Source organism: Sturnus vulgaris, chromosome 5 (genome assembly GCF_052056855.1).
Source record: "Sturnus vulgaris isolate bStuVul1 chromosome 5, bStuVul1.hap1, whole genome shotgun sequence".
Classification (NCBI taxonomy): domain Eukaryota; kingdom Metazoa; phylum Chordata; class Aves; order Passeriformes; family Sturnidae; genus Sturnus; species Sturnus vulgaris.
This window is the reverse complement of record NC_142247.1, coordinates 5,158,028-5,173,022: the sequence shown is the minus strand read 5'-3', so window position 1 is coordinate 5,173,022 and position 14,995 is coordinate 5,158,028. Positions and strand designations below refer to the sequence as shown.

The 14,995-nt window shown below is 41.0% G+C and overlaps 1 protein-coding gene across 1 annotated transcript in view; it reads left to right on the top strand.

The window, feature by feature from the left end:
• Positions 1–14,995, top strand: part of TMEM178B (transmembrane protein 178B) — a 210,193-nt gene that overhangs the window by 177,091 nt on the left and 18,107 nt on the right. The window contains exon 3 of the mRNA XM_014869966.2: positions 9,585–9,722. Within this exon, the coding sequence (XP_014725452.1) occupies positions 9,585–9,722 (138 nt within the window). The remainder of the gene's footprint in view (positions 1–9,584; positions 9,723–14,995) is intronic.

Here is a 14,995-nt window from a genome sequence, read left to right as displayed (position 1 = left end):
CTATTTAAATGCAGATTTTTCTAGTTTCATATGTGGAGCTTGGAAGAAACGCCTTTCAATTTAAATGTTAATAGAAGAGTAAACTTCAAAATCAAAATTTCTCCATAAGGGACAGTGTTTTTTCACAGCTCTAAATGTCTTTCTCTACTTCTCTCCTTCTCCTTCATCCTCCTTCCTTTCTTCCTACACCTCAGCACAGCCTCACTTGCATTAAATAGTCTTTTTAAAAACAAGAATACATCTTTCAGAGCTCCTGAATGAAAATGTTTAATGCTGGGATCCGTGGAATGAATGTGTTTGAGCAGAGTGCAGGGGCACTGATAAAGCAGAGATACCATCCCTCCACCCCCAGCCTTTTTCATGCTGCCCATTTCTCAAACGTGCTGCTCTGAATGCTTTGTGCTGGGATTATGCTCAGACTCGTGCAGTGGTTGGGGCAAGGGATGAAAAGGAAAGGAAAACCTTTAGCATAATATTTCAGTTGCTCCTGATTGTGGGCAAGGCTTTGGTGCTGGGACAGGCAGCTGAGGAGGGAAGCCAAATGCAGAGGGAAGAAGAAAAAACAAAGGTGCTGTTACCAAGTCTCTCTTTCTGTATTACCCCTCCTGCTCCTCCTCTGCTCCATTGCTGCTCGTCTCCATTTATCTTTGGGAGAAGCTTAGGGGAAATCTGCTTTTTACAAAAGGCACTTAACACTGTCTGACACTGGAGTTCTACATACAACTATGGTTTTTTGCTTCTTGTCACACTCCATTTCTCATCTTTAAGCTTTTCTTTAATTTTTCTCATCACTCTCTTCAAATATCCATTTTTTGTCCACTTTTCTTTCCTCACTGAAAGAAAAAGGAAAGGAAAAAAGTGGTTCTGGTTTTTCTTCTGCTTCCTTCTGGCCCTGACGAGCCTTAGCTACCTTTGCAAGAAGTGGTTCAAGAGATAATAATTGAAGATTAAATCTTAATAGAATTCCATGTGATTATGTAGATACTGTGATGGTGACCAGCATATAAAAGCAGACTGTAACAGGGCAGAGCCTGCTTGCAGCAGAAGAGCAATTCTGTAAACTAAATTATAATGCAACTCATATATAGAATAGGTTATAGGGCTTTCTTTGTCCAGATTATTTTCATACAAATGTTACTGTATGTCATTATTGTCTGAATGCCTATGTAGAAAAAGTGGTAAACTGGCTTCCATGTCCATGCCCCCCCTGGGAGACAGGAGAAAATCTGATTTTCAGAGGAAAGCTGTGGAGCACTCTCCCACTGATTTCAGAGAAAGCAGAGCTCACTGGGCTCGTCACTGATGCTCAGTTCCTTACCCCAAGGCATCTCTAGGTGCCTGTGACAGCCTGGCAGCAGGGCTGAGTGGGGAAGCTGGCCCTGGTGCCCTGCTCTGCACTGCACCTTGTGGGGGCATAAATGGATTATTCAGTCTTAGAGGTGTCAGAGCAGCACTTCTCACCAGCACTGAAAGCACTTTACAGTGAAGGGGGTCACCTGTGCCCTGAACACAGAGCCCATCACAGATTTCTTCCAGACCATTGGAGGATGCAGGGAAACTTCCATTTAGAAATGGGCTTTCCACCTGGCCTCTCCCACTGCCACCAGGAGTGGAGGTGCTGGGAGCAGGGAGACAGCACCTGACCTCCTCCAGGGAGGATGCCTCTGGTCAGGCTAATGTGATGCTGAGGGACTGTGTTGTCCTTCCTCCCCATCAAGATCATCCTCGATGTGCTGTGGTGACTCCAGAGGTCACTTCCAATGAAAGATGACCAGCATAAAGAAGTGTGTATTACCTGATTTTTTCAAAAGTACAGGAAGGAAGAAAAATGAAAGCAGCACAACTTTGATGTCATAAAGTCCCAAAGATCTCACTGAAATTGAGCAGAAGCCATTTTATTTCAAATGCCTCAGATTTTTCAACACCTTCACAACCCCTGGAAGCTGTTTAATAAAAAGCCTCTTACCTTGGTCACAACTGAGAAATGTTTGTTTTGTGTAGCCTCACCTAGCAGGAGCAGGAAGGATTCAAGTTCTGATTATGAAGAAGAGTCGCCAAAATTGCAAGTGCCTCAGACTTCAGTGTTCCTGAGGAGAGAGGGAAAAGAGGGATGAAAGGGTTGACTGGGAAAATTGTAAGTGTACTCTGCTGGGACCAAAGCTTGGAAATATTCCTAGATGATCATATATTGCTGACATAATGGATAGTAAATCTGGAGAGAGAAAGACTCTCTAAGATCAGCTCTTGAACATCACTGGAGAAAGATAAATGACCAGCTTCAGGTACTTTCCAATAAAATCTTGTCACCAGAACCAGAGAAGGAGAGGGAATGGTGTGGAGTAGGTTAGGTAGAATTGGGTGTGACAGAGTAAAGCAGAGTAAAGTTGAGTTGGATGATGCTTTGGCATAGGCTCAGCTACTCTGGCCCACTAGATCAGGGGTTGTAAGGGCAAAGCTTTTCTCTTCTTCCTCCCTGCTGTCACTCAGAGCTGAGTAGCAACACAAGAGATACCAAAAATATCCTTTTTCTTCTCTGGCCAAAGTTTCTTTTTGAGTGTAAGGAAGGGAGGATTGGAGCAAAAGGCTTAACCCTTCAATGGGATGGTATTCACAGCCATCTTCTTTCTCCCAGGGTGTAAGTCTTGCACCTTCTACAGAGGAACTGCTTCAGGTGTGTTAAATACCTGCTGTACAAATGTCCCCTTTATGCACTGAACTCTCTAATATCCATACCATAAAGTCTCTTGAAGATAAATCCATCTTTTCACTCTCATGAGACACTTCTTCCTCACCCTTTTCTGCCCTGTACTTAAACAAGCCTTGTTTCCTTCCTTCTCCAGTGCTTCCTTAAATCCCTCCCTTACCATCTAGGGGTTTTCTTTTGCCTCTTCTCTGCTTTACATGAGGAAAAGGCAAGAATAAAACCAGAACTTGTTATTTGAGCTCCAGATAGTGCTTTCAGCCACTGCAGAATTTCTTAGGCCCCTGTAATTTTCCCCAAATAGTGGAGGAATTGCTTTCAGCCAGTAACACCAGTATGTGACCTGGTCTGGGAGATCCTCTTTCCTCTGGTGCTTTATGACAGTTCACCAGAGATAAGAAATTGCAGTGTCATTTGGGGTTTGCTATTTGCCAGCATAAACCTCTGAAGGTGTCAGCCTTTGTAGAACTTCATTGCCCCTTGATGAACTATTCACCTGACTGAAATTGTGGGATTTCTTACAAAGAAAGGCAGACTGAAGTGCCAGCAGTGCATGGCTGGAACCTTCCTTTTGTGATTGTTTCTGTTTTAAATAACTGTAAGAACACTTAAGAACTCTGATGGAGGAAATCCATATAGGGAACCTGTCCTGACAAGAATAGATGAATCTCATGGTGTCCACTCTCCATACACCTCATCCTGAGGAATATGTTAACAAGCACAGACCACAGCCAGCTTGCAAAGATTCCTATCAGCTTTTCCATGTAGGTGGGTTCAGGCATTGCTGGCAATCAAACACTTAACAATTTATCACACAAATAGCAATCTCTAGTCAACAGAAGGTGATGGGAATTTGTGGTTTAGGAGAAATTATGCATGTGTTTTATAAAGGCCATTGTACCTCTGGAGATATGAAGGCTCACTTCATCCTTGATGGAGCTGGTTTCCCTTCTGGCAAGAGCTGGTGAAGGTTTTCTGCTGTTCTTTCTCTCAGCTTTGAGAGAGTTGTGTTTTAGTGTACGTTTGTGTCATGTGTATTTCTGAGTCTCTCTGGTACAGATACTTACATGTAAATATAATCTGCTGTTACTTTGGTTGAAGTGGGTTGTTCTCACTGATATTGCATTAGAGTAATCTTTAAACTCGAGACTGGGTTGCCACATGATTCAGTGAAAGGCACTCAGAGATTTTAACAGTCTCAGGTAGACTAATACATATTTCTTTTCTTATCTCTTCATACCTGAAGCTCAAGGAAAAGATTAAAAACCCTCACCCTCTATTTGCCAGCCTCATCCAAAATACAGTTTTAAGCTCTGCAGAGAGAATAGTGAGAGCCAGAAGATGCCACTCAAAATCACCTGCATTAACACTCACTTGTTCATTGTACCTGGGAGCTGCTAGAGCTGGCATTCAATAAAAGACATGTCTGTTCAATTCTATCTTGCCCCCCCTGAAGTTTTGGGGTGAGATAAGAGAAGGGATTATGTCAGAGAAAGATACCTCTGTGCTGCTGATTCTTTATAAGAGAAGTAATTTAAACAAAGCTCCGTGAAATCTGGTAAATTGTGCTCTAGGGCTGTGTGCAGTTCTTGAACAATTTCCAATACATATGTTTGTCTGGAAAAGGAAGCAAAAGGAGTGATTTTGCCTCTTTTCAAGTACAAGTGTTCTCCATCCCTGGTAAAGATAAATCAGAGGGAATTTAGTACAGGAGGGTATAGATCACAGGGACCTGCAATGAAGGATTATGCTAAAGAATTACACCATCCCTGTCTGTTTCTACTTGTGACATTACTATATCCTGACATCTGTTCCTAGACAGGCACAGAAATACATTTGTGATTTCTTTTTCCATTTTCCCATTTGTTGGGACACCTCAGGGAAGAAGTGTGTTATATCCAGAATGTTTTCTAAGCTGTTCTAGATATTCTGGATACAGTCTTCAGGGTGCTTAGTCCCTGCAGACTTTCCACTCTTAGGAGAAGGAAGGAGGCACATGTAGGATGGACTATCTGAAATACTATTTACAGCAATATTGCACTTTCTGAGGGTCTGATAACAAGCACTTAGTTTGATTTGCTAGCAAACACTTGAGAACAAGTAGTTCTGAAAGCAAAAGCAGTGCTGTGTGGTTCAAGGGCTGTCCAGAAATCCTGCTAATACAGATTTAATTATACACTCTCCACAAACTTTTCATGTAGCTGGGGACATGTTGACTATTCTTGACTTGGTTTCCCCATCTTTAGAACAGTCTCATACAGTCCTTCCTGTATATGTTGTGAGGTAAGAAATCTCCAGTTGTTTGGAGGTATTGTTAAATTCTGTGGAAAGGAATATAAATATCAACAGGAAGACTGAGCCCTTGCTTTAGAAAGATGACTTGCAATTTCAAGGAAGAGAATGGAACATGAGAAGTCAAAAAGGAATACTGACATTTTTAAAAAACAAAGCTGAATCAGAACATGTTATGTTTGCAGCTGCTGGGGTGTGAAAGTTCTTCCACAATGTGATAACCAGCATGAATTACTTTATTGCTCATAACAGATACAGATGGACAGATATCAGGGTGAAATGAAGGGCAGGGGCATTTGCAAAGTGACAGAGAATACTTTCCATCACATGTTGCTTGGAAATAAATGACTCTTGATCAGCTTTTCTGCCTTTCTTTATCTTCAGGAAACCTATGGCGTTAAGAAAACTAAAATTCTTTTAGGAAATGCATGCTGGTTTATGAGAATCTGTCTGTATTTTAAGGATGTTGTCTAAAATACCAGTGTTTCTCTTTTCATCATGACTCACAAGACTTGTGGTTTCCAAATGTATCAATTCAGCTTCCATCATGGGACTTGGATTACTCCATTCTTTGTCCCTTCTCCAATGTTATCAGTCATTGATAGAAGATAGAACAAGAAGTTTATTGTTCCCAACCTACACAAACATGATACCTGTATTTCTTGCTTGATGATCCACATTGCTTTAGAGTCAGGATTTAGTTCCCTGCCTTTTACATGCAGCAGCACCTGTAGGAGTGCTAGAAATGAAAAGAAGATATACACTCATAGCTTTTGTCAACATTAAAAAGAAAAAGGGATGAAGAAGGGGTTTCTGAAAAATGTGTAGAAAGATAATATTGTATTTTCACCCACAAGTGATGTTGGTATCTATGTCCCCGTAGTAAATCATTGAAACTGGTATTCATACAGGCAAAGCATTAAAAATTAACTTCAATATTATAGGTTATGGAATAAACAATGTAGTACATTCCTTACTTTCACCTTGTAGCTACATTTCTAAAGGTTTGGTTTGCTAGGTGGTGGAGTTGGGGAATTCAATGTCCCTGCAATCTGTGCACTCTGTTACAGTGTGAGGACTTGGGATGGGTACCCGGGAGAGGATCAGCTGAGCAATGCCCACAAATGCACTGGGATAGGTTTGTTTGCTGTTGCAGCTCCCATTTGGCTGTGTAACATTCAACAATGCATTCTGCTGGCATAGTCACTCCTTCAGTTGATTGGTGTTGTCATGCCATGACCCTGAGATCCTATTAGTCAGAGAGGTTTTCAAAAAGAGAAAGAATGTAGAGAATTATTAATTTCATAGCCTAAAAATAAATAAAAGCAATTTCAGAAAAATAAACCAAACCCAGAATGTGCTCAAACGTCATAAAGTGGTGTTACATGACAGCATGACCCTTTTTACCTTTGCAGGATGCATTCAGGAAGGGTCTTAACAGTGCCAATCAAACTCAGACAAAACCCCATCAATTTGTACTGATGAGCTATTGTTTATTTATATGTCATCCCTCCACCCTAAATTAGCAGAACGAATTTAAATATTGCCTTGAATACACAATGCAAATCTTTGCTTTTCTTCTGTCCTTTCCATGTCAAGCACCACCCCAACAAACAGTAATCATCAAAAACCCCATTAATAGGGATTGAGTTTGGGGAATATTCTCTAAATAGCCTGAGGATGATGATTCATTTACATCCATTAAGTACTTTTCCACAAAGGAATCCCTTTGAATAGACTTGATCCCAGCCAGTTTCATGTGGGCACTGCCAGGTGAGGAGTGCCAGGAAGATGCTGTTGGACAAGTGCAGGCTGTTATTGAAACCAAATTTACAACCCCCTTTCCCAGCACTGCTGTTTGCAAGGTTCCCCTCAAGGAATGGTATGGTAGGGCAAATGCCAAATAGTTTCAAATAGAAAAGAAAGTTTATATTTTATTTGTTTCAGATAATCCGTAGTGGATGGACTTAGTGTGCAGCAGATTTGCAATTGGCCTAAGCAGTGGCAATCTTAAACTAAGCTCACTGAATTTGTGAGAACTAAGAGTTCGTGAAGAAGTTCAATTTGGATTTTGCTGTGTTAGAAAGGGAATTCCAGGCTCCATCAGCCAAAGAGGTTGAAGGAAACAAATGTCAAAATTTTAGCCTAGAAATCTCGATCCTGTTCCTTTAAGTCTTCTGTTTAATAGCAAAATTCACAGATTTTAGCAGGATAAACACCATTCCTGAGTTTGGCATACATGATGTGGGGATCCTTGTGATCCATTCTGGGGGCTGTGAAAACTGGGTCCATCAGCCAGGCTTTGGGGTAGATCTGAGGGGTTCTGGACATCTTGCAGCTGAATAAAGCTATTTAAGCTGAGCTCATTAGAAGCAGGTTGTTAGGGTGTGTTTCCATTAGGACAGGCAAATAGTCTAACTTGGTCAGCAGTCACAAATTAAATTGCAAGGGGTTTGTAGGGCTGACACAAAGAGCTGTGCAGCACCTTGGACAGATGTGCTATGCTGCTGTGGAAGATGATATAGAAAAAAGCAAATATTTTATGTTTTCATTTTCAAATTAAGCCCAGGCCCTCATGGAGTGAAAAAGTAGGAAGACACTTAGCCATCAAAGATGCTTACTAACACTTACTGCTTGTTTTGAAAAGCACTCTGAGAAATGCTCAAGGAACAAAGACGTTGCCTGGGGGGAAGTACAAGTTTCTGAAGAAATGCCTTTTTTTTTTTTTTTCTGTACTAGAGCTCCTTGAACATACTCAAATGTGGTGGGACAGTGACAAAACCTAAGATAAAAGTACTTATTTTAAGATGTGTATCTTGTTAAAAGAGCCAGGTTACTGGTGGGCTGAAGGCTTTGTTATCTTTATGTTGTCAGAGAGACTCCTTGAAAAATCAGTGACAATCTACAGGAAAGAGTTACAGCTTCAAGGGAGGGGTTGGGTTCTACAGCTTGATCTTGCATACAAGGTGCTAAAATGAACATGGACCTGAGTAAACTGCCTTCAAGTCACTCTGTCCCAGCAAACCTATAGACTGTGTGGACACTTAACATTCTGGATATGCTTTTATAAACTTCTGATGATGGTAATTTATCACTCTTCACAGAATGCATTGAATCTGCACTGTGGGTATTGCTGGTCCTTTTATCCACTCTGGGAAAAACACAAAAATATAAGAGAAACTGAGAAATAGTCAAAGGCCAGCCAAGGAGAAAAGCTGCCACAGAGACTGGTGGATGATTCACAGTTTTCAAATCTTTCTCCTCTGTCATAAGCATTCTGTTTCTTGAAAAAAAAAACTTAAATCATTGCTGTGCAAAAAAACCCAAAATGGGTTTCAAGAAGGAAACAAATGTTTAGAGAGTTGTCTTGGCTGGAATTTTCTCAGTACATATACTCTTGACATACCAGTGCTTAAACTTTTTATGCATGCATTAAGGGGGGACAGGGAATAATCAAATGTTAGTGAAGATGCCCCCATCTGTTTCATTATCTGAGGGTGTGAAGATGCTCTTTAGCTCACATAGTCCTTGCTCTTTCAGTTGCCAGGTGGTCTCACTGCCCAGATTTCACATCCAAACCAACTGTGAAGGACTTTTTTTTTGTTTCCCAGCCCGTGCAGAAAGAGGGTTCCCAGCAGTCCCATAGTCCCATCCTTTTTGCAGAAGGCAAATATGCAACATAGCCAGGTCTTTATTTAAGGATTCCTATCACCAGGACCTGGGAACCCTTTTCCTTTATTTATGAAATAAACACAGGTCAGTCCCTGCCACCCACATCAGATGTACTCAGTCCCCACTCGAAGAGCAAAAATGTTTTGCTCCAGTGCCCTGTCCTCCTCCTAGTGCTCCCTGGAGCAGCCAAAAATGTCCTCACCAAAAATCATCTGGCAAGGTCACCATCCAGGTACAGGAGAGGACAATGATGTGTCCTCTGTCCCAGCTGTGTATCCGGAGTTCATTTCATGACCTCTGACGCCAGAGTATCCTCCAGGTGTGCCTCACTGTCCTGGAGGTACCACGTTTCATTCCTGCCACCACTGGATGCCATGGCCCAACTCACACGTGGGAAGCTGTGGCCCAGAGGGGCTCAGTGACTTGCCCAAGATCACACAGAGGGTCAGAATTGAGGTGAATCCTCTGTCATGTCTGTGCTGGCACAAAGTATAGAAACTGCTTTGCTGATCAGTTTGAGCAGGGACATCCTTTGGATGATGGAGAGTAATGGACAGAGATGAGCAGGCAGGATGTAAACACAGTGCCCAGAGACTGGAGTTACAGGCACAGCGTTGCACTGAGGCAATTTTACAGCTTCTAGCTCCTGAGCAAACTGTCACAAGTCACTTGAGTGCATCTGCACTGAGCTTCACTGTGTGGTAAAACAGGCACCTGCTCTCTCTTCCCCAGCCCAAGCTAGTGACAATTTATGGTTTGTCCTTGCTCTGAATCATCCTTACTTAAATCATCCCATGCCACCACACACTGAAGTCCTTGCAGATCAGTAGCATTGTGGATTAAGACTGTTCTGACCCCCTGACGATGCTGATTTATCACTGCTCCCACTCACGTTGTTTTTGTGTCCTCCCCACTGCAGATCTGCGCAGGATGACAGCTGGCTTCATGGGCATGGCTGTGGCCATCATCCTCTTTGGGTGGATTATTGGAGTGCTGGGGTGCTGCTGGGACCGAGGCCTTATGCAGTATGTGGCAGGGCTTCTCTTCCTCATGGGAGGTAAGGATGGTGATCTTTGAAGAAATGCATTTTTCTTGTTATTGTTTTCCCCTCTTTCCACACATTCCTCCTTTTCTAAGTCACTGAAAATGTGGGGTTTTTTTTTATCTGGATTTGGTTTCATTCTGAGCTCCTTCTGGTGCACATCAAGGATCACTCAGCCATAGATACATATAATTTCCATCACAAAACTTGTCTGGAGCATCTGTAACTCATGGTAGTAGAAGGATAATCTGAGTTTTTAAATACAGTACTCCCTTGTTGGAAGTAACACTGTCAGTAAGCTCAGTAATAAAAATCCGAAGATTATCCAGATGTTATTCCCACCACTATCCTATTTCACAGTGGGACACTTTGATACCTAGAAACTGTGCTCAGAGTTATAATCTGTATTTATTACTCATCAGTTGTTCTTGAGTTGAATGTAACCTTTAATTTATATCTTTCTTTGCTGTACCTGTGAAGAGCATTCTCTGTTTTCCCACTTTACATATACTTTCTTATAGACCTCTCTGTAAGAACAATTATCAATCCAGCAGCCCTTTCTGCCACCTGTTCCTGTTTGTACTTACCTTTCTGAAATATGGATGATAAGGACCATTCCTTATAATAAATGCCTTGTATAAGTGGTGTTTCCTTCCCCTGTTGTTAATTCTTTGCCTGAAGTATTTTGTGGCTGTATTTGTCTTTTTTCATGCTGCATCATATTGGAGATGTGCCCAGAGTCATCCTGCAGCTGGATGAGACATGCAGGCCTTTCTCCACCTTTGTACTTTCCTACAGATGCTCTCCCAATTTACAGCAGAGGTTTTGTTTATTATTCCCCAGGTACATGCCCTGACACTCTGTGCTTTTGAACTTCTTCCCATTCCTACCACACCAGCCCTCAAGGTCACCCAACATTTCCCATGTAATGTACCAGCCTTCCTTACTACACATGCCATCTGAATTTCTGTTAGCAGCAAATTTCAAGGCACAGTTACTTGAAATGAAGGGTGTGAGAGTCAAGTCCCAAACACAGTGCTGGGTGAATGTCTCAAAGTGAACACCACTACTGTTTTCTCTTTTTTCTGCTGGTGATTTTTGTTTAGCTGGGCTTTTGCCCTCCAGGCAGATCATCACTTCAGTGCATTTTATCATCTGTTTATCTGTACTGTGGTGTGACACAGATCAGTGTGTGACATAGAGGAAAGATTCTGTAGTCCCAGAAGAGGAGTTAAGTGCTGGAATAACAAGTATTTATGTTCTAGTGATGTCGTGCTGGTGACATTAGACACATCAGTTCTCTCTGTCCCCACAAACACATTTGAAATCTGCTAGGACCTTGTGCAAACACACACTGGTCTTCGTGGGGATGTCTGTAAATGGTTTGTTGTGGGTGTCAAAACATTATAGATGATAGTTTTCCAGATGAGCTTGGTGTTTCCTATTTATTTAAAAGCTGAGTTTTCACAGGGGCTATTTGGCTCTGATCTGCTCAGATATCTGTGTGATATTTAACTTACTACGGCACAATATTCAGACTAAAACATTTAGAGTATACTAAATAAATACAGAAAACTTAAATTTATTAGAAACTAGCTATGTCTTGTTTACTATTCAGAAATTATCATTATATATGGGTTGGTTTCCAGTGCAGCTGCAGAGATTACCTTTTGACTCAGTGTTATTTGTGAGTGGTTTGAAAGATGACTGATAAAGTTTTCAGGTGAAAAGAGATTGAGTTTTAACCATGTGTAGTGGAATGGGTCACTCACAGCTTACAAAGCCATCTTTTGGTGTGCTCAAACAACAAACATTTCAGTGGAGACAGAGCCAAGGTCATGCAACTGGGAACAGCCTCAGTCATCCCCGTGGAACAAGCTGCTCCCTCTCAGAGAGCAGTGGCTCTGAAAAGGTCTCTGGAATCGGGAGTGATGGGATCATCCAGCTGCACAGGAGCTCTCAGTGCAATGCAGCTGCTAAATGTGTTATTTTTTTATGGAATATGCAATGAGACCGTGAGGTGGGGTTATCTCTGGGCTAAGCAAAGCTATTTCTGGACATCCTAATCAGCTGTCAATGCTAAAGGAGGATGGGGAAAGAATGGAAGAGGTTTGCAGAAGAGCTATAAAAATTACTTGTGGTTTGAAAAACAAGAAAAAGACAGCATGCCACAAAAAACCAATTGCTTGAAACTGTTTAACAGAAGGTTTATAATTGACTTGAACACAGAGTGGAAGTACCTATGCAGTGAGAAGCCATCTGATAGTAGCATGCTATTTGCATAGACAAAATAATAACCAGATCCAGCAGTTGGAACCCGAAACTAATTGAAATGAGAGGCACCAGATTATTTTATCTGCCAAATTCTGTCAAGATGTGTAATATTATAAATAAAGATATGATGGGAGGAGATCAAACTTATTTTCTGCTTCAGTGCAGACACATGGATCAGTATTACCCAAAGGTTACTCTCTTTCTTGTTTTGTACAAGTCAATAGCAACTGCTATACTGATTTCTTTTAACAGAAAATGGGCATAAAGTAACATCTACAAACTGAAACAGTCAGTTAATAAAATCCACAACTAGAGCCATCTAATCTAGAAGTCAGTAGCTATCAATGTTTTCAGACTGTGTCATGTGTTTCACAGTCATTTCTTTTACAGCCAATGAGTCTTAATTTAAACTTTTTACAGCTGGACAATGTTTGAATACAAAACCGTTGTTTCTGTCATGCCATAAATGCTGTCAACATAATACTGTACTGTTTCTTAAAATGCATGGAGCCAGAGTGTCTCTTAGTTTTGCCTAACTTTGTCTCAGGTCCAATAATGGGAAAACTGCTTTGGAAGGTTTCTGCCATCTGACCCCATTGCAGCTGAAAGGAGACTGTGTTCAATTGGTATCCATAGAATCAGACTGAAATCTAACCTTCCCTTCCATTTTCAACACCACTTGGCTACGTTTGTAGCATTTGTTCAGTTTTTATTTCTAGACAAACAGCTCTTTTGCAATGCTTAAACATTGCCAGCTTAACATATTTATGGGGTTTGTCCCTTACTGCCCACAGGTTTTTGAACAGGAAATCTCAACAGAGCACTGAGAAGTGTGCTATAATAATCTAATAAGACCAGATGTGGTTTGCTTGGACCTCTGGTTCTTTATTATATTTACCAAACAGTCCTCTTGCTAACCCATGTGGCAGTGCCTCATAAGGACTTGCTTTACTTTGCTTGATCTAATTTCTCAAGCAAATTGCTGAAAAAAGACATTTATGAAATGCAGGCCATTATTTGCTTTTTAGCTCATCCGGAATCCAGGACATGTAAACTGTGATTTAGAGTCTGTTTTACACTGCTGTTCTCCATGTTTTGTAACAAACTAAAAATTATTAATAATTCATCTTTTCTGTTTAGTCCAAATCTATCTGTATCAACAGCAATCAAAGCCCCCTTACAGCTTCCACAGTTCTTTTCCATAATTTTTGGTATTTTTTTGTACCATTTATACTTGGATACCTTCTCTTGAACGACAGTATTTCCCTGACCACTGTAGGATATTTTTTTTCAGTCCCTCATCTTCTACTGAGCCAGATGTATACTGTAAATCATGTTTAGGACTTTTTATCTCATTTTGCTTGATGGTATTGTTGCACAGCCTCCTGTACCCAGAATTACACTATCTGTTGTCATTACATTCTGGTATTGTCAGTATCATTTTACACTGCAAGGTGGGAGAGTTTCCCTCTTTGAGAGTTCCTCCATTTGGAATCATGCTCTTAAATTTCACTGTGATTAGTTCATTCTATTCATCATACTTCAGACTGTTTAATTCTATCACAAAATTGGGTCATACCCGAATTATACATGACTCCAAGCACATCCTCTTGCAGGTTCTTGTGTTTTCTCTTCATGCAAATTACTGAATATCTGTGCACCAGTAAAAACTCCAACCAGTAATTTTTAAATTTTGTAACAATTTCTGGAATCTTAGGAGCATCCATAACACTATTTCCAATTGTCAGCCCTGTGGTAAGCATGTTTTCATGCTTATAAAGTGCCTAGTCTAACAGGAATTCAGTTAAACATCTACTTGAGGAAATGCATGTGGAATATTTTATACATTTTGTTTTGACCAAAGCAACTTTAATTGCACAAAAACTATGGCTTTGCTTTTTCAAGTCTAGATGTGCCACCTCACCAGTTCCCAGGAAGTGATGCTCACATATTCTGGCTTTGAGCAGTTCTTTTGAATGCATTCAAATCCTTTACTTGTTTGGGATTATTTTCATGGCAAACCTGTCAATTCTTTTGGTTGGTGTCTTCACTCTCTCGATATCTAATTTAGCCAATATTGTCAATGTCAAATATCAGTTTTAGTTCCAGCTCCAAAGTGCTGAGATGCTACAAATTGGCAAATTGGTAACTACCAGGGCAAATTCCATTGTCTCCAGGAATCCCTTCTCTCAGTTCTCTGTCAAGTCGTTTGTGAATATTTCCTGTATCGTGATCAGCAACCAAGCTGATCCATCTAACCCTAGGTTTTTCTATCTGCTCTCCAGCACATTCATCCACAGGATTTTCTTGTTTCAGCATCTCAGATTCTGCTGGATTTGCAGTCATGCAAACCCAACCTCACCACATTTTCTGTTACTGTGCTTCCTTTATAAAATCGTCTTTAAAAGACAATCTTTGATGTTTTCCCGGGTCAGCTGATTTCAGTCAGCTGTTTTCAAATATCATGTGCCTTGCATTATTTCTAATTTGAGGGCAGGGCTGATTTCGTAGCTAAGTGCTTCAAAGCCCTTTTCCTCCTCACCAGGAAAGTGGGGTGGCTGCCTCCTGGTGGCATGATCCAGTGCTTTGGCAGTGATTTCATCCTCTCCTTCCCCGCCTTGTGCACCTCCCTGCTGAACTGCTGTCTGTTTTCCCAGCTGGAAATACAAAATGGCACTTCCAATATCATGTTCTGGTACTTGCTTCAGCACACAATTATCCCTGGCCAAAGCTACATCACTTGCCTTTGTAAATGTATTAAAAGACTGACAAAGACTGACGTTTTATCAACCTTATCAGAGCTCTGTCTTTCAGCTGCACGTCCATGTATTTTCCTTTTGTAAGTCTGTAATTTGTACTGAGAACACATTTCAGTGAAACAGTTAAGGGTTTTACTTCATGCCTAACAAGGCAGCCCTTCAGGGAGAGACTTCTGCGTTGTCTTATTTTGTTCCAAATTTACTGCAAATGAATGCAATAAATCATCTCTGCACTTGTTTACTGTTTTACCTGTT